General features: G+C 50.5%; 1 protein-coding gene across 2 annotated transcripts in view; it reads right to left on the minus strand.

The window, feature by feature from the left end:
• The window catches only part of PTP4A3 (protein tyrosine phosphatase 4A3), a 42,115-nt gene that overhangs the window by 9,049 nt on the left and 9,894 nt on the right, over nt 1–23,172 (minus strand). Inside the window, exons 2-3 of one of the 2 annotated variants that reach the window (XM_041479343.1) lie at nt 20,852–21,013; nt 1,254–2,072 (exon numbers count right to left, since the gene is read on the minus strand). In XM_041479343.1, the coding sequence (XP_041335277.1) occupies nt 1,254–1,358 (105 nt within the window). In that variant the 5' untranslated portion in view covers nt 1,359–2,072; nt 20,852–21,013. The remainder of the gene's footprint in view (nt 1–1,253; nt 2,073–20,851; nt 21,014–23,172) is intronic. The other variant, XM_041479342.1, reaches the window with a different exon arrangement.

The raw sequence follows: 23,172 nt of genomic DNA on the forward strand, positions 1-23,172 counted from the left end.
CCACATGCACCCCAGCTAACCCTGACACATCCAAGCCCTGCTACGACCATGTGGAGCAGTATGGACCCTTCAACAGTGCTGTGTCCCTTCTCTGAACCCTTGACCCATGATCCATGCAGCCTGGCAGGCAAAAGGAAACATGAAATCCCAGGACACCAAAGCCACGTGGCCTTGTAGGATTTTTAACCAGCATCTTCATGACTCCTCAGAGTCACGAGTACCAATGGGGCCATTTATTTTTAAGCCCTGACAGCCTCATCAGCAGGGATTTTATACCTCAGGCAAAGAAACATCCCTGACATGGGTGCCAGTCCTCTGAAGGAGAAATTGTTTGTGCCTGCTGAGGTCGCACTCCTGATGCAGAAATGCATGGAGGCAGCTGTGGGGGAGTCGTAGCATGCCCTACCAGCCGAGCTCAGCATCTCACAGATGGCTCAGGGGCTCCTTCTCCACCTCGCTGCCATATCCCATCATCACTCCAACACGCTGCAGGCTCAGGCGTGGGACTTGGGATGCTTCCAGCATGGCTCACTGCCCGGTGTGAGGATTGCCCCCGGATTACGTGCCCGGTGCGCCGGCCTCGCCGGGAACCATGAGATCATCCCCAATGATCCACCTCCTTTGTTCCCCATGTGTGCTCACCAGACCGTGGTGAGCCCCACATGGCTCAGCAGCCCAGCCAAAAGTCTAAGAGACCGGAGGAAAGGGGAATTTTTCTCCCTTCCCACTGGTGGGGTACCCATCACCCTCTGCAGCGAGCATGGGGTGGCTGTCCCCATATCACAGCCACCTTCCTGTCACCCTGAGACAGTGGCACTCACACAGCTGCTACCAGTGCTGGCTCTTCAATGCCAAGCTCTCCAGCACAACTCAACACACTCTAGGCACTGGAAATATGCTGGGATATTTGGGATCAAAAGCCATTATTGAGGTGCTGCGAGGGACAAGGAAGGTTTTGTGCAACCCTGTGCATTGCTCCAAAACCCTGTGAAATTATGTGCTAGTGGATCTGGCAGGGGATGCAACGGGAATGAGGAAACTCTGCTCCATCTCTACTGTGCCCAAACATCACACTTGGGGTCCTGAAAAACATCCCATCCCAAAAAGCTGGCAATGATTGGACCCACTGCCCCAGGATGCCACCTGGGGCTGTGGTACCAAAGGGGATGTGCTGCCCTCTCATCAACAGCAGCTTTTAGCCCCAAAAAATGCAACTGGACCCTGGTCCCCACCTTCCAATCTCTCCTCCTTACCTCCAAAAAGGTGCTGAGCGTGGCATTGGTGGGATTGTGGGTGATGAGGAACCTCATGTTTTTGTAGCAGACCTCCACGGGTGCAGGGCGGTTCATCCGGGCCATGGTGGGGACCGTGGGAAGGTGAGGTGGTGCTGACAGTGGCAGGGTTAAAAACCCAAGAAAAGAGTGGTGTGGAGGGGCAAAAAAAAAAACAAAACCCCAAACAAAAACCCAATAACCCCTCTGCGCTTCAAAAATAAAAATAAAACAGGATCGAAAACTCAATATACAGACGTTGTGCAAATAATCCCAACTCCTGGGAGCGCACCGGCTTCCTTGACACACCACAAGCCTCCCAGGGGGAAAAAAAAGCCAGATGGGGGAAAAAAAAAATAATATTAATGAAATAATAATAATAATAATAATTAAAAAAAAATCCCTTTGCTGTAGTGTTGGCGTCCTCTGCGTGTGTGCGACGGCGAGCGGCTGCTGCCTCCGGTGCCGCGCGCTCCCGGGCGCTCTAGAAAGGCCTCTGCATATGGGGGGTGGTGGTGGCGGGAGGGTGGCCCCCGTCACGTTACCCCATCGGGGTATGTGGAGTACTTGGGGGCGGCACGGGGGGCCGGGAGCCTACGGGGCGGCGTCGGCGGCGTCCGGCAGCGGTGCCTCGCTGGGGCGATCCATGCACGGGAGCCTTGAATGGTTGAGTCGGAGGGTCGGGGTGCTGGGCAGGACAAGGAGAGGTGGCCGGGGGCTGCGTCACAGGGTGGGCTGCCGCGGGCTGCGGGGTTCACAGCTGCTCCTCAGCACCTCCATAAATCCCAGTGCAGAGCGAGGCTGCAGGGGAGAGAAAGGGAAATGCGGTGGTGAGAGTGTCCTCCTCCCCAAGGAAGCCCCTGAAGGCACCATCACCTTCTACATCCCCTGCGAGCATCCCTGACCATTCTCAGCTTAACACAAATAAGAAAGCGAGGTGGAAGAACTGCAGAACGGAAAGCACATGGCAGGGAAGGCCTTGCTCCCATATACCACCCAACATCTGCACCTGCTGGTGGATTTAAGCACCCAATTCACTCCAGCTGATCCCCCTGACATCCATCCAGACCCCCCACACCTCACCTTTGTGTCCCCAAAAAGCACGTTGAATACGTCCACCCCAAATGCACGCTGTTCCCGAAACCAGCTGCCGCTGCCGCTAATCGGCCACATGCTCCTGGCGCTGGGCTCATGTCCACTAAATGCACCTCTAATGCTCTTAGGAGAATTAAGCCGCCTGCAAATGAGCTATCTTGGGGAGGGGGGGCTGAGGAGGGGGTTGCGTGTGTGTGGTTTTGCCAGGGTTAGTGATGGATGTGTCTCCCTGCCTGCTCATCCACATTCCCACACGGCCGGCACATCGCTCCCAGTAACGGAGCCCGGCCCCTCCACCCGTGGCATCTTTGCTTAAAGGATGGCAGTGGGAAGAATTAAGAAAGAAAATCAACTCCCACTGTGGAAATACCCAAATCCATGAGATGATGGGCCCAGCAGGGAGGCAAGGTCTCTGCCAGCCCCACTCAGAGCCGAGGGAAACCCAGCCAGAGCCTCCCCAGGTTGTTCCCCACTGGACTCTTGTTTTGAAGCTGGTCCTTCCCCCAGGTCAGAGGCTGCTTAGTGCCGGGTGGCCAGAGCCTCAAAATAGACCATAAGCACATAAGTAACCCGAGCCAGACCAGCAGGCACCCCCTTGGCTCTCCTCACAGCAGCCAGAAACTTTCCCCTCTGGATTGTTTCGCCCTTATGCAACGAGACAAGGTGGGAGAAGGGAGATAAGCTGAGCAGTTCATAACAGCACCTCGGTGCTGACAATGGGTTTGTCCATGCCTGAGCATCATTTACAACATGTTTAACACCTCCTGCTTCTCCAGTGGTACACAGGGATGAAAAAGTTAAATGGCAACAGGAAAAAAGCCAGGTGAGGTGTCAGGGGAAGCAGAGCTGCTCTGCTGAATGTGCCCGGTTTGGCTGCTAAAATCACAGACTCTTCCCAACAACCATCTTCCATCACACCTGACTAATATTTTTTTTGCCCATGAAGAAGGGGATAATGCTTTCCCAGAGTTCTGCAAGGATGTTCTACGAAGTTCAAACCCTGCCTGGGCTGCAGGGGATGAGTGGGACATTCAGGGGGGATGACTTTCCAGTCCCCACTGAGAAATCAGATTTTAGCAGCTGATGGAGGCTGGGAGCTTGGCTGAGGCATGGCAGTGAGGTGGGAGCTGCCTCTCCACAGCATTTTAGGTGTGATTCAGAGCAGCTCAGCCCACAGATGATGCTGATCCTCCCCACCTGGACCACAGCAGCTGGAATTTTCGCTCAAAGCTTGCAATGATCCTGCAAGATGGGCTGGGAAACCTACTTCCCTCACAGTGTTCATTGTGCTTTTTCAGTGATGATCCCACCTATCACTTTGTTTGTGAGGTCTGCTTCTTCCCAAGACAATCTCACCATGGCTGGGTAAGAATCAATTTGTTATTTCTGGAGGGTAATTCTGGGCTGGTTTTGGCTGTGTGGCTCCTACATGTCCAGCTGCCAATCTGCTGGGCCAGCACAACCATGAAAAGGGATGAGAGGTGGGAGAGATGGGCAGCCACAGTTGCCTGCTCAAAGGGAAGAGCTGATGCAAAGTAGGAATTGCCCCAAACCATCAGCTTGAAAGCCCAGTTTCTCTGAAACAAGGACTTGAGGATATTTTGCTTTTACTTTTCATGCCTTTGCTCTTCAGGTTTCCAGTGTGTTTAATGCCATCTGTCCTAATGATTTGATCTGATCCCGACAATCAATCTGATTTGATGCACCAGCACCAGAGGTGCACAAGGGAAAGCATCAAAAAAATGACTTTTCTCCGTTCAGACAACCTCATACCTCGTTTTAACCGGCTGCCAGGGACATTAATATGAACTGTGCCCATGTTTACCCATGTCCTGGATTAAATCCCACCTGCTGAGCAGCCCCGTGGGGCTGGGAGCTGCTGCCAGCACCAATGCCAGCACTGCCCCTTGTCATCATCCAACACACAGTTCATGCTCCATTGGTGCTCTGGATCCTGGACAATTTTTTATTGGTTTGGGCGTGCTCACTGCCAGTAATGGAGGCTCAGTGGGAACCGCCTGCCTACGAGAACAGCTAGTGCTCCTTTCCCACAAGGTCTCCTCTCCAGTGGAAGCGTTTCAAGTATTTTGGCAATCACACATCCCAGCAATTCAGTCCCGAAGCCCATAAATCCCTAATGGGTATTCAATCACAAATCATCCCTGGCGTTTCAGGCTGCGATGCTGATCTCCATATTAAGCGTGGCAGAACAATGTGGAAAAGGGAATTTTAGCTAATATTAATAACCTGCCAAGTGGAATATAAATCCTTCTCATTTGAGCACTCTGGGGGATCTAGAGGAAGCATGTGAGGACACAGTGAACAAGCCCTGGATGAGGATGCTCAGCAATGCAGTGCTGGCCTGTCAGGCTCAAACCTGTCTTGGGGAACCTCAATGAAAGGAGGTTGTAGCCAGGTGGGGGTTGGTCTCTTCTTCCACATAACAAAGGAGAGGCCAAGATGAAACAGCCTCAAGTTGTGCCAGGGGAGATTTAGATTGGGTATAAGGAAAAATTTCTTCACTAAAAGGGTGCTCAGACATTGGAGCAGGCTGTCCAGGGAAGTGGTGGAATCAGTATCCCTGGAAGTGTTCAAGAGGCATGGATGGGGCACATGGTTTAGTGGTGAATCTGGCAGTGTTAGCAACTGATCTGAGAGATCTTTCCAACTTTAATGATTCTATGATTTTCTTTTCACCATGACTGTGGAAATTTCTGCTTCTTACACAGAATTTTGCAGCCAAGAGCCCACTGAGGATCCAGTATGAACACACACCAGTGTGGCAAGAGAGCAATGAAGGTTGCTGCTCTTGGGATGGGGACCACTGAGCCATCATCTCCTTGTCTTATACCCCCACAGCTGAGGAGATCACAGGGGTCTCTGAAATATTCCTTTGCAGTGTGGCCAGACCATTACAAATGTCTTGGCCTCATCCCAGATATCCAGGGACTGAGCCTGCAACAGAGGAATGAGGCTGATTTTCCTCATGGCAACTTGATGGAAAATAAAGGTCAGATCTTCTTCACCCAGTGACTGGAAGAGCTTGGTTGGAGAGGCAAGCAGCTGCCTGACCCGATGGCTGTGCTGCTGGTACCTGGCTAGCGGGACACAGATGGTGGAGTCAGGTTTTCCTAAACACAGCACATCCCCAAGAGAAGGAAAAGGAAGCTTTGCAGAGCCAAAGTGTCACTCCACATGAGCTTCAGCAGCGGGACTCGGAACAAAGGCTCTTACATACCCAAACAATGTGTATCTCACCCGTATATAAATATAGAGATCTCAGAGTGAGCACATCTCCTGTTCAAAGTTCACCTTCAGAGAAATCCAACAAAACACCCAGCTGTGTCACACTTTCTCGACCTCTCTCCTGCTTTCAGGTCATGTAGCAAGACACCGACCAGCCCTTTCCCCTTAAGGCTGATAAAGTCCTGCTCTCCTGCTCCCAACAAGCACTTCCATCACCCTGAGAACTGAATCCAAGTTTCTGAGTATTTCAGTTATCACCATGTAGAAGTTTCTGCACACGTCCATTGCCACTGACATGAGTGACCATGGGGAGCAGGTCTGTGAGGTTCAGCTGCACACGTAAGATCTGTACCAGCAGTACCACCACTGCCACCATTGCCACCAGCATGAGCAGCACCACCACTGCCACCATTGTCACAAGTGTCACCACTGCCACCACCATCACTGCAACCAGAATCAGCAGCAGCACCACCACTGTCACCACTGCCACCACAACCAGCACAATGACCACTGCCATGAGCACCACCACTGCCACTAGTGTCACCACTGCTGTCAGTAGGAGGAGCACCACTGCCATCACTACCACTGCCACCAGCATGACCAGCACCACTGCCACCAACACCACCACTGCCACCAGCATCAGCAGCACCAGCAGCAGCACCACCACCATTCCAAGCATTGTCACGAGTGTCACCACTGCCACCACTATGAGCAACACTACCATTGCTACCACTGGGTTCCACCAGCATGAGCAGCATCACCACTGCCACCATCGCCATCACTGCCAGGGAGAACAGGTCCCAGGACACAGAGAGCCACAGTGCTGTCCCCAGCCTGTGACTGCAGCTGGGACACAGCCAATGTACTGAGATTTCCTCCAGTTGCATCCGCACGGAAGGAAACAGGAAAGGTCCGGGAGGAGAGCGACGGAAACAAAACACCCAGCAGGAGCTGGAATCTGTGGGGAGAGGTGTAAGCAGCCACTGGCACATCCTGCTCCAGGGACAGAGCTGGACAGAGCAGATGGGATGTCCTGGAAAAGCCATGCTAGGCACTGTGGTGGCTGTGGGGTACCTGCTGCCAGGAGCGAAGCAGCGCCCAGCACCATATGCCAGGGAAACATCGTGGGGCTTTTCCTCCAAGGGGTTATCTTTTAGGTTGTTTTTCTTGCTGCATGTGACGTTTTCTGAGCAAAACACAACAAGGAGGATTAAAAATGCACAGCTGTAGAGGGAGAGCAATGAGGGCTCTTGGCAGCCCATGAAAACACCTGCAGGATAAACCAGGTGATGCATCTTTCACCACGTCCTTTTTGATGCACAGTAAATACTGGCTAACACTAAATTTTGCCAAAGACAGCTGTGCAGCCCTTGATTTTACAGCTCCAATTGGACTTAAGAAGTTTGGTAACATTTAGAGAGCAGGGAAAGATGCCAGCATGATGGTGGCGTGGACATTTGCAAGCAGGAGGCACTCAGGACACCAGGGAAGACGGAGGAATGGGGAAACTGAGGCAGCGAGCCAGGCAGCCAGATAAAAAGAGCAAAGTCTTCCCAGCACTGTGCAAGCTGGGAATGCACCGGAGGCACTGGTAACATGATCAACCCTTTCTTATCTTGTATTTGCACCTTTTGTCTTTGAAGAGAAGCTGAGGCACAGTGTGGAAAGTGTCTACAAAGGTCCTTTGGGAGTTGTTTTTCCCTCTCACCCAGATTCACAACCCCTGGACACAGACCCTGTGCTCACACTGGAATTCCTGTGATGCCACCAGTGTCAGGGCTGCCTCTCCTGTCCAGAGCTCACAGGGCAATGCCCTGGAGGAAATATGATGCTTCAAGCACCCTTTCCACAGCCCCTTCACTGGAATTTCAACTTCTCCCTTCTCATACAGCCCCCAAGCAATTCGAATTTGAGGTCTTCATGGACAGCTTTTTAACCTAATTCCTTCTTGTACCAGAAGAGATTCAGCCATCAGAGGATCACAAAAACCACAAAAAGACACTAAACCTTCCACACTGTGGGGAAAAGGAATCGCCCCAGCTGAACACATCCCCATCCATCCCTCCCACCCTGGCCCCAGCAGTGAACGACTCACAGGCAGCCACCGGTGGCCCTGCTTCCAGCGAGATCCTGGTTTTATGATCCGGGATATCCCCTCCACTGCCTTCCCCCCAGCAGCCACGAGGAGCTCAGAGCCCTGCTGACGACGTCAGAGGTTTTTCCTGGCTTGGATGTGAAGGGAAAGGAGCAAAAAAAAAGAAAAAAAGAGGGGGGAGGAAGAGAGGCCAACTCCACGGGGAAAAGTAATAATAGGCTTGGGGCTGGCTGCCTCCCAGATCTGCAGAGGGTGTGCCCTAGAGGATTTTTTTGGGGAGGGGTGAAAGGCTCGGTCATTTGGGGATGGATGGTCCCCATGCTCTGGTGCCTGATGCACAGGGAAATGAGGCACCCCAAATACTGGGGGCCAGCTCCCCCCATCCTTCAGGGATTTCTTTTGGCCAGAAGAATCAGGGGAAAAAAGCAATTCTGTGTGCGATTGAGCATTTCCAGGCTTCAAGCCTTGTCCAATAGTATCTTTGGAAAGAAAAGAATCCCAAAGCAGCATCCTTGTCCTAAAACACACACTGGTGGCAAACTGACCCCAGTGGTCCCCCCAACAACTGCTACTGCCACGTGTCTTTCCCACCCTGAAACTCCGGTGCAGCTGAACATCTGCCCAGCTTTTTTCTTGTGGTTTCTCACAGTATTTTGAGTGAATTTAATACTTGTAGCAGGTGGCAAAGTTTGGGGGTGGGGGTGCAGAATGATGTGTTTTTTGGGGTAACATGAGAAACGGCAGCACACTCCTGGGAAGGGCATGGAGGAGCTGCCATGACCTCCCCTTTGAGGTACAGTTTGAGCCTGAACCTCTGTCCCACGAGACCTGAACTTTGCTATTTGCAATGTCCCTCCTTGGTGGGGGGTTCTGATGGGAAGTTGTCCCTACATCACCTGGTCAGGCCACCAGGAGCCCTGACCCAAGGCCACCAGAGCCCTGTCTGCGTCACTGGTGCCTCTTGCACAATCCCCAACCCAGACAGGCTGCGGTGGCTTTGATGGAAGTTTGCTGATGAAGGGGGCTCCAAGGGACTCAAATCTACCCAAAGGGTGGATTTTGACCTGCAGACAATGTTGAAATAGTGTTCTGTGACATGCTGGGAATGCAACAAAGGACAGAACATGCTCTGCCTGTGATGGAAAGGTACCTGGTGGCATCAAGCTATGGTCAGGATTGTCCACAGAAGCCAAGCTCTGGAGAAAGGCAGCTCTTCCAAGTCAATGGCACCAGGTTTAGATGGTGTTTGTGGGTCTCTGAGCTTCCTCCACCATCCAGACCCTCTGCTGCCTGGGGTTGTCCTCCCAAACCATGTTGCTGTTGCTCTGCACTATTTGCTTTACAGATTTCACCCCACGGAGACAGGATCACACAAATCACAACAGGCTGCTGGGAGGAGGCAGCACCACCAGCCCTCTCCTGTGTGGGGGACACCAAAGCACTTCTGAAGGCAGCCACCAAGCCCATGGGGACAGTGCTGCAGGAAAACCCCCTGGGCTGTCTCCTCCTCATCCCCTGCAGCCATGGCTATTGTCACTTTATCAGCAGAAACTGCCCCTTGAAATAGCCCCTCCAGGGATGTCCCTTTTCCAGCAGGATGGGACAGAGATGCTCCATGTAGGTAAGAAGTGTCCCCTCAGGAGTATCAACAATTGTGTTTCCTGAGGGAAACACAACTGAGTGTCAGCCAGGATAATTAAAAGCCATGGAGCAAGTGAAGGGAGATGGGAAAACAGGCTGCTCCTGGGTAGGATGTGGCAAGGTGTTACCAAGACCCCCCAGCACATCACACTCCTGGCTCCTCCCATTAAGCCCAGGTCCTGCAGAGATGTTTTTCCCTAAAACTCTCTTCCAGAAAACTCCTTACCTCCAGCAAAAAGCCATAGCAGAGCTCCATGGCTGCCACATGAAAAGTGCTCTGCAAAAGCAACATGTTGACAAAGCTCTAGAGACAAAGGTGGGTACTTCCAAGCTGCCAGTTTGGGAAGCATGGCTCCAGCATGGCCTGATCCTGTACCCTCTCCTGTTCCCCTGCACCCTCTCCCACCCTCCTGGGCCCAGACATCCTCAGCAACAGGGAAAAAATCCTATGGTCCTGCCACCCTGGTGCAAAACGCCAAAGCTGTGCCAAGAGTTGTCCCCCACCTGTGGGAGCTTGCAGAGCAAATGAAGGTGGTTTTCTTTCAAATAAAAGATCAAAGGGCATGAAATGCTGAAAGTCACAGCTGTTCTTGCTGGAGGGACAGCAATGTCTCCACTCACTCTGCCAAACCTGCCTGGTGTGTAAACCACTGCCTCATGTCCTCAGCCCGATTTGCACCATATCCACATGAAGATGGGGAAGGAGGAGAAGGGAGGATCAAGCATCACTTTGGAGGAAGGAAATTAAGGCAGTGCAGAGCTCAGATTGCTCAGGGTCTGCAAACCATAATCATGGAATTGTAGACAGAATTGTAAAATCATTCAGGTTGTAAAGGATCTCCAAGCTCATCAAGTCCATCCTTCAACCAAGTACCATACTGCCCCACCAAACCACATTCCTGAGTACCATGTCTACCCATTTTTGAACACTTCATTGATGTTTTCCACCAGTTCCCTGAGTAACCCATGCCAATGTTGAGTCGCTCCTTCAGTGAAGAAACTCTTCCTGATATCCAACCTGAACCTCCCTTGGAGCAGCTTGAGGCCATTTCCCAACTACACAACTTCTGAAACGCAAAGCCCCTTGGAAACGCACCTTGCAGCTGAGCTCAGATGGGCATAAAAAGGTGAGGATGTGGCTGTGGCTCTTTCCCAAGCTCAGGAATTGGTGGTCAGGGAGACCTCATTGTATTAAAGAGAGGATGAAAAAAAAAAGATTGAAAAAGACTTTTACATGGGCCTGTAGTGATAGTACAAAAAGCAACAGCTTTAAATTGAAAGAGGGCAGGTTCATATTGAACATAAGGAGGAAATTTGTTATGATGGGAGTGGTGACACTCTGAAACAGGTTGCCCCCAGAAGCTGTGGCTGCCCTATCCTTGGAAGTGTTCAAGGCCAGGCTGGATGAGGCCTTGAGCAACCTGGTTGCAATGGAAGGTGTCCCTGTCCATGGCAGAATGGTTGAAACTAGATAATCTTTATAAAGGTCCTTTCCATCCCAAACCAATGCATGATGCTCTGAGTGCCTGATGGCCAGGGTGGCTGGGTGTCACCATGACTCTGAGTTCTCCATATCAGCTCCCACCCAGCTTCCCAGTTGCAACTTCATCAAGTGAGGTTCAAACTGGATTCAAGTTTAACCAAGGTACTAAAAAAAACCTTTCTAGAACAGGACACTCAGAATTAGGAACATAGGATGAAAAATCCTTTGGGCTGGAGCCCTACAATGCTACAGCTTGGGACTTGGTGGTTTTGGACCGCAAAAATGGGCTCCCCAATTAGCATCAAGCCTATCCCTTTCTGGGCTGCACACCAGAAGCAGGGAGCAGCTGCTGCAGCCCCAGATGAGCAGATTTTAAATTACATCCTCACTTGTCACACAGAGATGCTCTGGCATGCCAAGGCTGCTCCCAGCCACTGTTGGAGGCGAAACCAGCTAAAAAAAGATGGCAAACTATACAGATCCTGGTACTTCTTGAACTTAAATGAACTGTCTTTTGATACAGAAGATGAACAGTCATCCAATCCTGTTCCTGTCATTCACAGGAAGGATTTCCAGCAGTGGCTTTGTAAAAGCCAGCAAGCCCTGGTATTTCAGGAAGGGAAATTGTAATGATTTGCATGAGCAAAAAGCTCATGTCAGAGCTACTGTGGGATGATGATACTTGGTGCTCTTCCCATCCTGTCAGGGAAAGCAAGGAGAAGGTCATGCAGCACAGGCAGCTGACTTTGATCGACTGCACCCAGGTGATTTTGGAGATCACGAAAAGAGAAGGACCACATCCTCAGGGGAATGGCAGGATGAGGAAGAAATCCATCCTGTCTAGAGAGGAAACACCACCTGAACACCATAACAAGAGGGAATGGTGCACCCAGGAAAAGCACATCCAACAGTGGGATGTTGCAACCTCAAAGCGCCTTTCCAGACTGATGCCACTCTTGGGACAACACGGAGGTAAAGTGGTCATCACCAAGTGTTTCTGGGGCTGGAGGAACCCGCAGTCAGCATCACTTCTCTCCAAAATGCCAAAAGGTTGGAAGGAGAGGGTCTGACTGTTCAGGAAGTAGCTGGGAAAGCTTACTCACGAGCATGCTTTGCCTTTGACTCTCTTTCATCTGGATTTTTGCATAAATCCGGTGCTGCCTTTAGGGAAATGCAAATTCCCTGGAGAAAGGGGAGCGTTTGAAGGTGCTGGCTGCTCTGACGCGCCAGGCAAGGAAGCGACGCTTTTATCACCTGAAAATTAAATAAAGGCTGAGATGTGAAGCCTCCCCACCCTGCTAAGCAGGAAAACTTCCTCAGCTCCTACGGCCGGATCCAGCAGGGATGGGACAGGCAGGATGCAGCGTTTCATCCGTGCTCTGCACATCCTCCCCAGCCCCAGGGGTGAGCTTTAATGGCCTGGAGACACGCAAGCTGCTCCAGCTCCCCTTGGTTTCCCGGCTCTGCTTGGCTCCCTGGCTCCTGGATGGTTTCTGAGGCATTTTGACACCCCAGTGTGGGTGGCATTTCCTAGCCACCCTTGCTGCGCTGGAGCAGGCTCTAATCAAGCTGAAAGCAAATGAGCTTCCCCGGGTAAAGGACGGCCCAAATTCATCATTTATGATGAAGCTGATTGATAGTAAATGCACATGCTCTGCCTCTCAGCAGGGAAAAAGGGAAAGGAGGTGAATGAAAAAGCGACACCAGTAACAAGCTGTCTGGGTAAAATACTGGCTTTGAAATCCGTCCGGAATGGTCCCTGTCCCTCTGCTCCCAGGGGCACATAAGAGGGTTTCAACCTGGGGAAGAAGCAGACAGACATCCCCTCTTCTCTTGGCCATGCATGTATCCTGGGAGGGCTTTTCTCACCCTCTTTTTCATGCTGCTTCCTAAAGAGCCAGGCTGCTGCAAACAGAAAATAAAACATTGAGGAATATCAATGGAGGCTTTGCAGAACACCCAGTGCTGACTTAAGGCTCAATTAATTCCCCCATTGTAAGCTCCTTTGGTAAGAGGAAAAGCAAAATTAGGACATTTCTATTAATATACCTTGCTCCATGCTGAAATCCATACTATTTCAACTATCTTAGAAGAAAAACCCTACAGACACAGATGTGTACATAGTACTTCAGCAGCCAGCACAAAGGACGTTTTGCTACTTCACAAATAATTTAAATTTGGGATTGCACATGAAAACTGAGAGCAAAACCAGCCTGGCATGGTCAGGACCACATTGGGACAGAGGGAGTAGAGACAAGGGACACTGAAGATGTCCCCTCCAGCCACAGGACATGGGGCTTATCTGCTCCAGTGAAAAATCAGCAGGTATTGGTTTGGCTCAGTTCCACCAGCACGAGGCCGTCTTGGCAAAGGCACCATGGAGTTGATCTTGCCTTGGGGGAGTTAAATAAAAAAGTTTATTTTCAGCTTGATCCATTCCCAGCCCATCTCTCTACAAACAGGCAGCTGTACTGGCAGGGCACAGTGGGCAGCACTGGGACAGGCAGCCAAGGGCTGTTAAATGAGCACTGTAATTCAATGCCGAAGCATGGGGTGAAACTCTGCTGTGTGTTCCCACAGGGGAATTTCTCTGGCATTTTCTTTTATCAGCTGGTCGATAAAACATCCCCATCCTGTTTCCAGATCTCCCGTAAGTGTCATTCGTCACGCAGATGGAGCACATCCTCTCTGCTGTCATTAGCACGTCCTGGGCTGGCATTTACTAGAAAAGCAGCACAGGGACTTCCCTCAAGCTCCATCAGATAGTGGCACCTGAAAGATTGTGGGGACCTCAGCAAGAGGTCTGCAAGGTTTGGAAATTCCAACCAACCTCTCCCATGTGGCTGGACCCACAGCCTCCCTGTGTGGGCCTCACCATCTGGCAGGACTGTGGTGATCTGCATCTGGCTGGGTGCACCCATGGAGCCATTACCTAACTCAGGCACAGAGGAACTCCTGCCCCAAATCTGCTCCCAGGAGACTGGCACAGTGTAAGAACAGCAGCCTTTAGTTAACACTGATGATCAACTTTGAGCTCATCCAATTCTCCAGCACAACCACAGGCAGGAGCATCATTGCAGCACTGCTGCCTCCAAAGCTGGTGACAACACCACCAACTCTCCACCAGGAGCACATCCCAGCTACCCTTCCAGCTTGCAGCCACAGCACCAAGGATGAGGAAGATTCACAGCATGCAGGACCAGTAGTGCAGCCCTCTAATGCCAGGGCATTGATAAAACCCTGGTCTTCAACCTGTCCACTTCAATAAAACAAACAACAGCTCCATGAAATTTCCCCTAACTTTAGCAGATACCAATTTTAGCCCAGCTGCCTGCATGATGCCTCTGCTGCATTTTTATGCCTAGCTTCAGGCACTATTCTGATTTTTGTAATGCCTGAAGACAGTTGTGGGGAATACACAGCCATTTTTAAAGCAATGGCAAAAATAGATCAGTATTTTAAAGGGAAAGGCGGGGGGGAAATAACCTTGTTCTGAAAAGAAAAACTTAGTAAGATTTGCTGACAAAAACCACCAACATGTGAGACACTCCTATTCTGATCCCCATCTCTGAGCCATGAAATCACAAAGCTGGACCATGGGCTGCCCCACTTGTCCACAGTTCACTGATACTCTATGCTTTTTATCTTCGGGGAATGGAGTATGGTTACATGGCTGTGCAAAAGCTTTTTACACATTTGTTGTCATTCAGATGGGTTTAAAATCTGATTTGTTTTTTTTCAACTTTCATTTTTGGAAGTGATTTATCATGGCTCTGCATTTTAGCAGAGAGCACTAAATGGATGGAGGATGCTCAGGAGCAGCTCTGGGATATACAGAAGGTATTTCCATGTCACATTAACCCAGGCTTGTACAATATGAGAATCTGAGACAAACTTTGTCTCCAAATCACGCCTTTCTCAATGAGTTCATTTTCAGGAAGCTGTCCCATCCACTAACCTCAAAAAATGTCTCTGGCTCACATCCATTAAACCAGATAAATGAGAGTTTGTAAGTTCATAACTTGAACTGAAGTCAGAAAGTTTTGTCTTTCGTTTTCTAGAGCTGATTCACGGCCAGCCTGACCCGAAATGTGGGCTTGCTTCAAGATTTTTGTCATTTCAAGGTTCATTTGCAGTTTAAAGTGATGCTCTCCTCCTGCCTTAAGTTTCCCGTGCTCTCATCCCAGCTCAGTGCTGGCACAGCTTCTCTCTGCAAAGCCTGTGTGGACACACTTTTCGAACTTGATCAAGTGAAATGACCCTGGATTTGCTTCTTTGCCAGAAATTCAGAGGGATGTCAAGCAAGGATTTTGGTCCTGGGGCTGCCTGAGCAATCATCCCTGATGCTGAGCACAGGCAGAGAGCACCACCTTATTTTTATCTCTAGAAAGACATTTGAGCTTTTCCAAACAGAGCTTTTCCCCTCTCTGCTACACGAGTACAAGAATTGTTAGCTTCCTTATTTCACTGAACCCAGCTGTATTTCTGGTCTGCAGAGTCAACAAGAGGAGCAGCCAGCTTTCTGGCTCCCTTGGAAACTCTGCAGTCCAAGAAAATCAGACGAAACATTTGAATGTGCTCAAGCTTGTTCGTCAACAGTCTGAATTCTGCGGGACCTGACCCCGTGTCCAGGCTGGCCGACGCTGCACCGACAGCAATATTTTTGGGTCCTGTGTGGAATACTCCTGCAACAGCCCTGCTGCCAAGTCTTGCAAAAGTTCCCAGGCTGAGGAGCTGGACTTGAGGAACATCCACTGCAGGGTTCATGTGAGTTGCTGAAACATCTCAGCTCACTGGGGAAGGGTCAGAAGTGGGGAAGGACGTGCATCGTGTTGACTATAACTCAATAAAAGCAAAAAAATACCTACAGAGGACTGTCTGACATCTCACATTGACTGTCACAGGGGGGCTGAGGTTGGAAGGGACCACCTCCAACCTCCCCAAGAGGTGAAGCATTGCTATGGGCATCTCACCCCTGATGCCTTGGCACCCTCATGGACATCCTGCAGGTCAGATGGTCCCTGCAGTCACGCATTAGCACCATGCCTGGATTGAAGGCTGAGATTCCTGGTCCCGGCTACTTGAACTGTGCTCCTCTGAGGAGATGGAGCATTTAAAGTACAATTCTAGAGTTAAAGGATATAATTTCCTCCCTTTGCCCTGCCCAAGGTCACTGAAGGACGTGGACCTGCATGGAGACACAGATCTCCCTTCCCAAATGCCCTCTCTCAGCTCCAAACAGCACCAAACTCTTTCACTAAGGTCCTTCAGAGACAGGAAATGCACCCTCAACCCCAAAATGTGGTGATCACCTTGGATCCTCCAAAGAGGCTCATCCACAAGGCCCATCTGAGGTGCAGTGCCTGGTCATGGCTCAGGATGAGGCATCTGGCTGAGCCTGCAAGGTGGAAAGTTCAAGTGGCTGTTGTTTATTTGGCTTTGCAGAGAGCAGTCGCCCAGGCTGAACGTGGGCCAAGCACCTTCCCATGGCAGGAAATGCTGCTGGAGTCTTTAAATAACCACCAGTGGTCAGGGCTTTGGTTTACAGCTGCTCTGGATGGAAAACCATCCCTCACTCTGTGTCTGCTCCAGCTCTCTCCTGGGTGTAAATGTCAACACCTCTCTCATTACCTCCTAGGTCTTCATGTCCATATCCATCAGCCCCACGTGGAAGCTTGATAAAAGCAGGAAAAGTTCTCCAAGCACAGGCATAAAAACACATGTGGGCTTCTCATCCTTTGTGAAAGATGAATTTTATGTCCTATGGTCAAAGCTTCCCTTTGCTTTTGTGTAAATTTGTAGCTCCCTGGGGCTCTCCTCACCCTCCCCATCCTGCTTTAAGGTCCACACACATCTCCTCACACTCCAACACTGAACTGCACCACCATAAATGTTCCTCACCTTCCTGCAGCTGGACTGGTGTGTTACCAGTTCATATGATTAAAATCAAGAATAAAGTCCTTCCTCCAGGGCAGGCAGAAAATGCCAAGATCTCTCCACAAAGGCTTTTCTCAAGTATTTCTCTGGGGTACTTGAAATCAGAAAACTTGCCAAGAACCTGGGTAGAATGGGTCACCCAGCAAATCCTGCTTTACTGATGGAAAGTTCCCGAAAGCTGTTTCACTGGGAAGCCTGGCTACTTGGGGATTTTGGCCTGCCAAGACTCCGGGGAACCTAAATTATTATTTTTTTTTTTTTTTTACCTATAGCTGTTGTTAACATACTAACCTAAAATGATGGCTGGTGAGAGGAAGCTCTGTAAATAAGCAAAATAACATTTTACAGTTGGAAAACAAGACCTTGTCCTGACCTCCTCTCTTGGGCAGATTCACTGGCGCACAGCAAACCAGTATTTTATTTTAAACTGTGCTTGTAAAAAGTTAAAAAAAGCTGCTTCCTTGACACTCAAGTCAGGTAAGGACACAGCAGGCCAATCTGCCATATAAATAAGTCTGCTCTTGTATACACATGTGTTTTAAAATAAACTTATGAAATGTAAACACATGGGCTTTAACAAAAAATAATTCAGCCTCACTGAAACCATTTAAGTGGACTGAGCCAGGCTTCAGAGATCTGCACAGGGCACGCTAACTTTGACCAAAAACCCCTTAGAGACAAATCAAACACTTTCATAAACATGCAAAAAGGAGAAAAATTCAGTATTTTTCTGAAGGATCATCCCTAGAGCTGCATTTCTGTCTTGGTTATAGGAAGAAGAGATTGGGGGTGTGGGGGGAAGAGTTTCTCCCAACCCATGTGAGCACATTCCACACTGCTCACCTTGGTACTACTGAGATGGGAAATTTTTCTATTTGTCCTTGGCCTGTACACCCCAGGAGAGAAACCAACCACCAAGAAACCTGAGTTTTAAAAATAAAACACAGCCATGGCTTCAGAGGAGCAGGTGCAAGGGAAAAAACTACTTTTAACCCTCATTCTGCAAGAGCAGAATGCTGGGACCCCTCTGAGTGGTGCTTGTCTGAGTTGAGAAGATTTATTTGGAGTCGATGGAGACATCTGACTGCTGGTTAATCCTGGTGCTGGGTACTGGGGCTGGGGAAGTGGACATCAAAGCATTCCTGCATCTGCTGGGGAAATGGGAGAGGCGGCAGACACGGCTCTGCCTCCTCCCTGCGTGGCTGCTGGGGCGGCAGGCGGCGCAGACCTGAGCCTGGGGCTCTCCAGGACCCAGAAAAGCTGTCTAGATGTCTGAGCAACCCCTTGAGGATGGATCTTCCCACTTGCTTTCCTGGGTTCCATCCTGCTGCAAAGATGAGGAGATGCTCCAGACCTCTGATCATTTTTGTAGTCTCCTTTGGACCCTCTCTGACAGGTCCATGTCTTTCTTGTGCTGAGCACCCTGCTGGCACAGTTCTCCAGGTGGGTCTCACAGGGGCACATTCTATGACTCTATGAAGATGAGCTCCCAGCAAGCTCACGAGACCAGTGGCTGGTGTCTCCAGATCCATCCATCCTGGGATCCACGGTGGAAGCTTTTCCTACCATTGACGGAGGATGGTTCAAACCTCTCGTGAGCTCGTTCGGCAGCAACCCAAGAGTTAGCATCTGGCCTGGAGATGAAGAGCACATTAAGGATTTAGCAGGACCTGACAGCTCATAAAGGGCAGCTATGGCAACTTTGTCAAAGGCTGGCATTCAGGACTTCTTCATCCAAGGAGCCAAACAGCCTCAGGCAAGCTGTCTCGGGGGAGTTCTGGGTACACTGCATAAATCTCCAACCTTATTAAAGCTCCAAAGACCACAGAATCCAGCTTCTGACCTTCCCTGGAGCAGAAAACGACAAAACGTTTCCTGTTATTTATAGCAGCTGGAGAGCCTGATGGGAAAACCCCACTTGTGAAACGTGGGCTGCTTGCCACGACTGCTCAGGGAACGGTCAAGCTGCTCTGAACTCCAGCCTGGATGGACCATTTCATCCCTGGGGCCACTTCAGCCTGGGCAAGACCATGTCCAGGGGCTGAACAAGAGGAACAAGCAAATGGATCTTGCTCCCATTAGCTCTTCCAGGTCATGTTTGCATGGTCCAACTTGAAATTACACAAGGCTGAGCATCCCAGAGAGGTGGCTTCATCTGTGGGCTACAGGCACATGGCGACCTTTGAGGAGCACAGTTAACCTGCATGAGGCTCCACGTGGATGTGGCTGGCTGATCTCACCTAGGAGGCAACTGTCAGCTTTTTAGGGAAAGTGAGGAAGTGGGCTGCTTTGCCCACCTCCCCTAGGTGCCACCCCTCTCCTCAAAGGATGGCAGGACAGGCACAGGAATGTTTATCTGCTGGCAGCTGGATTTCCACCACTCTGGCACGCATGGAAGGTGCTTTCCAGCACGTTCAGTCACGCAGGTGCAGGAAACCTCGCAGCCCAAGGCGAGCTCTTCCTGCACCGGGATGGGCTTTGCTGCTGGGAGCCTCCCAGCACTGGCCCTGCTGGAGAGGAGCATTTGCTGTCATGCTGTCCAGGAGGATTCCCAAAGCTTCTGTCTTGGGCCAGCGCCAGCACGAGTGTTCTGCTCGCTCCCAGGCTGAGGGAAACAAGCTGTTCCTCACGCAGGGCCGTGAGATGCTGTGAAGGAACTCGCCAGCCACGAGAGGAGCAGCCAGCTCTGGAGCTGCCATGATGGTGGCTGAAAGGCTGTGATGGCACCCAGGGACATGCACTGACCACTGCTCTGCCAGTCAAAAATAAGCCACTGGGCTGAGGGTAGAGTGACAGTGAGTGTCACCAGTGTCAATGCAGCAGTGAACTGCTGCTGGGATTTAGGAGCACACTGGGAGCAGCACAGGTCACACTCCAGAACTTCATCTTCATCATCAAGCTCCTGTCCAGGTAATGATGCTTTATATAGGATTCAGCATGAGAGCAGAACTCTGAATTTGGGGACCCAAGAGCCTCATCAGAGTCATCACAAAAATCACAGAATGGTTTGGGTTGGAAAGGAACTTCAAATGTTGTCTAGCCCAACAGTATTTACTCCTGCAATGAGCAAGGAGACCTTCCTGTAGATCAGGAGACCATTTCAGTCACCTAGTCCCAGGCTTCTTGACAGGCTCCTCCTGTTCTCCTCTGCTACAGCTCTGCTGTTGGTGAATCTATGTGTTCCCATGGCCAGTGTGGAAGACTGAGACCCTGACACATCTTATCCTCAACACCAAAACCCCAAACCAGAGCTATGGCCAAGGCCTAGGCGCATCTCCTAAGAGCCCAGACAGATCTTCTCCCAGGGAGATCTCAGCCACTGCAATGGACAAGTTCCTTCTAAACATCCCCAGGCAGTTTGCCTGCAAGTCCAATTAGTAACTATATTTTGTCAACAAAGTCGGGTCAGCAGCAATTCATAGACTTCACGCTGGTTAACCTTTTCCCACCAAACAAGCCCAGGGATATTTTGACTCTCTGCCCTCCAGAAGTTTATTTGTGCAGGATCCATCCACTCACCAGCTTCCGGCAATGAAAAGACACACAAAGAGCGTAACTGCTTTCTAATAGTTGGGGAAAGATTTGATGGCTGTGGCCAGGGCTCCCTGGCACTGGCACTAGAAAAGCAGAGCACTTGCCAAAGCCACCTGAGAGAGTCCAAGAGGCTTGTAATTAGCCTAGGAGAGAAATCAGAATGCGTGCAACAGCCCGACCATGGCCCCCAGATGCAACAGTATCTTCTGTGGAGAACCTGGAGGTGTTTTACTTGCTGGAGGCAAAATGCGTGGTCCGGGATTGTGGAATATTGAAAGAAGACTCAACAGAGAAGAAACATCAGAGAAAGCCATCCCTGCTTTCAGCCTTGTCCATATGCCATCACCCAGGAGGAGATGACTCAACACCAAACCAGTTCAAGATTCCCCACTGCTTTCCACTGCCCAGGACCAAATCTCATTATCTGATGCTCACAGGATTTTGAAGCAAAAGGAGATGAGTGGGATCAAGGAAAAGGGCTACCTCAGCCTTGGCCTGGTGAGGATTCTACACCTCTTAGAAGAAGGACCAAGGAGAAAGATTTCTCACCTTCCTCCTGAGATGTGTGGGATGCATCTCTCAGCCCCGGATCACAAGCTGCTGCAGCTCACAGGTTGTTTCAGCTCCAGGTAGCCCAGAAAGCTTCACCGTGATTCAAAAGGATTGGCCAAAAGGGATTCAACTTGAGACTCCCTCACTGCCTGGACTCTCCTGGAAAATGATTAACAGATGCTGCACTGGCTGGGGAGCTCTTCACCCAGACAGAACAGCATCTGGCAGGCCCATTACTGCCTTGTGTGGCGGGTGTGCCCTAGAGAGCCTGGAGATTTATTGCCCAGATATAAAGTGACTGAGCTCTGTCCCAGGAGCACCGCGAGGGAAAAGCAGAAATTTCTTCATAAAAGAGCCTGCTTATCACAATTTCAATTATTTCCACATGAAGGGGAAGCCAGGAGGGCAAAGACACCCCAGGGTGGTATGGGGAGGTGACACAGTGCTGGCTCCAGTGGGTGCTGCCAGCTGGAGGAGGGTGTCTGGTTCAGTGAAGGAATGGCCATCCAGAAAAGGGGTAGGGAAAGCTGTGCCTTTTAACAGCAGTTGGGATATTTTCTTCAGCACATTCCTCTCCCTCCAGTAATCTTGTGGGAGCCTGGAAAGATGGGTTGTGAAATGCAATTTCTCCCTGCCAGCAGCTCTGTGGGGATGCCAGGAGCCAGAGCAGCCTTGCACAGAGGCAGGGCCAGTGTCCATCACGCCGCATACATGAGACACCGATAATTAAACTGGGAGGTGAGGAGAAAACCTTTCCCACCATATACCTCTTCCCTGGCCTGCCTTGCCCCTGCATCAGGATGGACTCAAGAGTGTCTCAGACTGGGTCAAAGGATACGGGGCGTGCTCATCATGATGCAATATTTACCTCTTGAGATCTGGGTGAGGTCATGCATTTGCATCACTTTGGGCTGTGTTTGCTTATGGATAAAGAGTAAAATCCTTCAGGTTTCAGAGTAAATCCCAGTTTGGAGCGGTAATGGGGAGAAGAGCACAGTGTGGGATGCACTGGCTCCTGGGTGGCTATTCCAGGCCACATGGGTCCTTTATGTGGTGCCTGAAATCTCAGTCCATCCCATGGATGGGCAGAACATTGGGCGGTATCTGGCAGCAGTTTGAGAGGACACCGGTCACAGCCACGTGCTGGGCTGAGCTGAGCATGATGTGGTGTGTCTGTGTGACGTGCCTTCATCCACCTCTGCTTCCAATTAAAGCCACTAATGGTTTTAGCAAGAAAAGACTGAACCAAGTGCATCCCTGGCAGGCTCACTAACGCTGGCCAGATGTGCTGCTCCTGGCAGGTGCCACAGTGGTTGCAAGTGTGCAGGTGGCTTTGCAGGGGGAAAGTAAAAAAACAAAATAAGTAAAAAGAAAAAAAAAAAAAAAGTTACGGGTCATTGCCATCAAACCAAATCTTCCAGACTCAGAAAAACTGAATGGAGCCGGTCCTGGATGCTTTGCGGTCTGCGCTTGGGTGAGGCCCCAGGGCTGTAATGGTTTTATTTAGGGCATGCAATAACCTTTGGCTCCTATTGTATTTGGGTCTGCCAGAAAGGCAGTTGGTCTGGCTGGATTAAAGCTGGTGGTAATTACATGCCAATGCCTCCTCTGTAGTGAGGAAGGGCGAAACCTAAAAAGAAAATCATGTGTGTATCCCCCTATTCGCCACTTCATGTGGGGACACCCCTTAACCTCCCACGAGCAGAAATCCAGCTCTTACTCAGCATTAACGCTTTGGAAAGTTATTGACAGCACAATCCAAAAAGAAGGAGAGATGTGGGAATGCTCCTGGTGTCAAAATGCATTTTGTAAGCAACCAGATTCATCCCCTGAAGGACACCATCTGCCTCGCCCAGCCACCAACCCACCCAGAAGCCTTCCAGCCTTCCCTGCTTCCCCCAGTGAATGTGCCAAATACAAACCAGATGCTCCAAAATGCCTGCTTGAAGACACTCCCTTTCATCTGGTAATTGCTGCTTCCGAGGGAAAAGATCTTAAGTAGTCCTCAAACCCTCCTGAGTGACCCAGACACCTATTTTTGTCCCTTTTGGGCTTCTGAGCATCTTTGGCTTCTGAGCATCTTTGGTTTCAGCATCTGAGCCACCCTGCTTCTCCTCATCCCCTCTTCCTGGCAGCTGATGGCCAGGCCCAGCCTCCTTAGCAGCATTTGCACCCTTAGGGCTGGTTTATTGCCACCCACTTGCCATCAGCCATGTGCAATCCAATCCCACTGCATGGGGTGCCATGATGCCACTGAGATGGGCACCACTGCTTCCCCAGCATCAGATGGGCATGGTGCAGGAAAGTCAGGCTGTGGG

Source organism: Pyrgilauda ruficollis, unplaced genomic scaffold, assembly GCF_017590135.1.
Source record: "Pyrgilauda ruficollis isolate IOZ18807 unplaced genomic scaffold, ASM1759013v1 scaffold48, whole genome shotgun sequence".
NCBI lineage: Eukaryota > Metazoa > Chordata > Aves > Passeriformes > Passeridae > Pyrgilauda > Pyrgilauda ruficollis.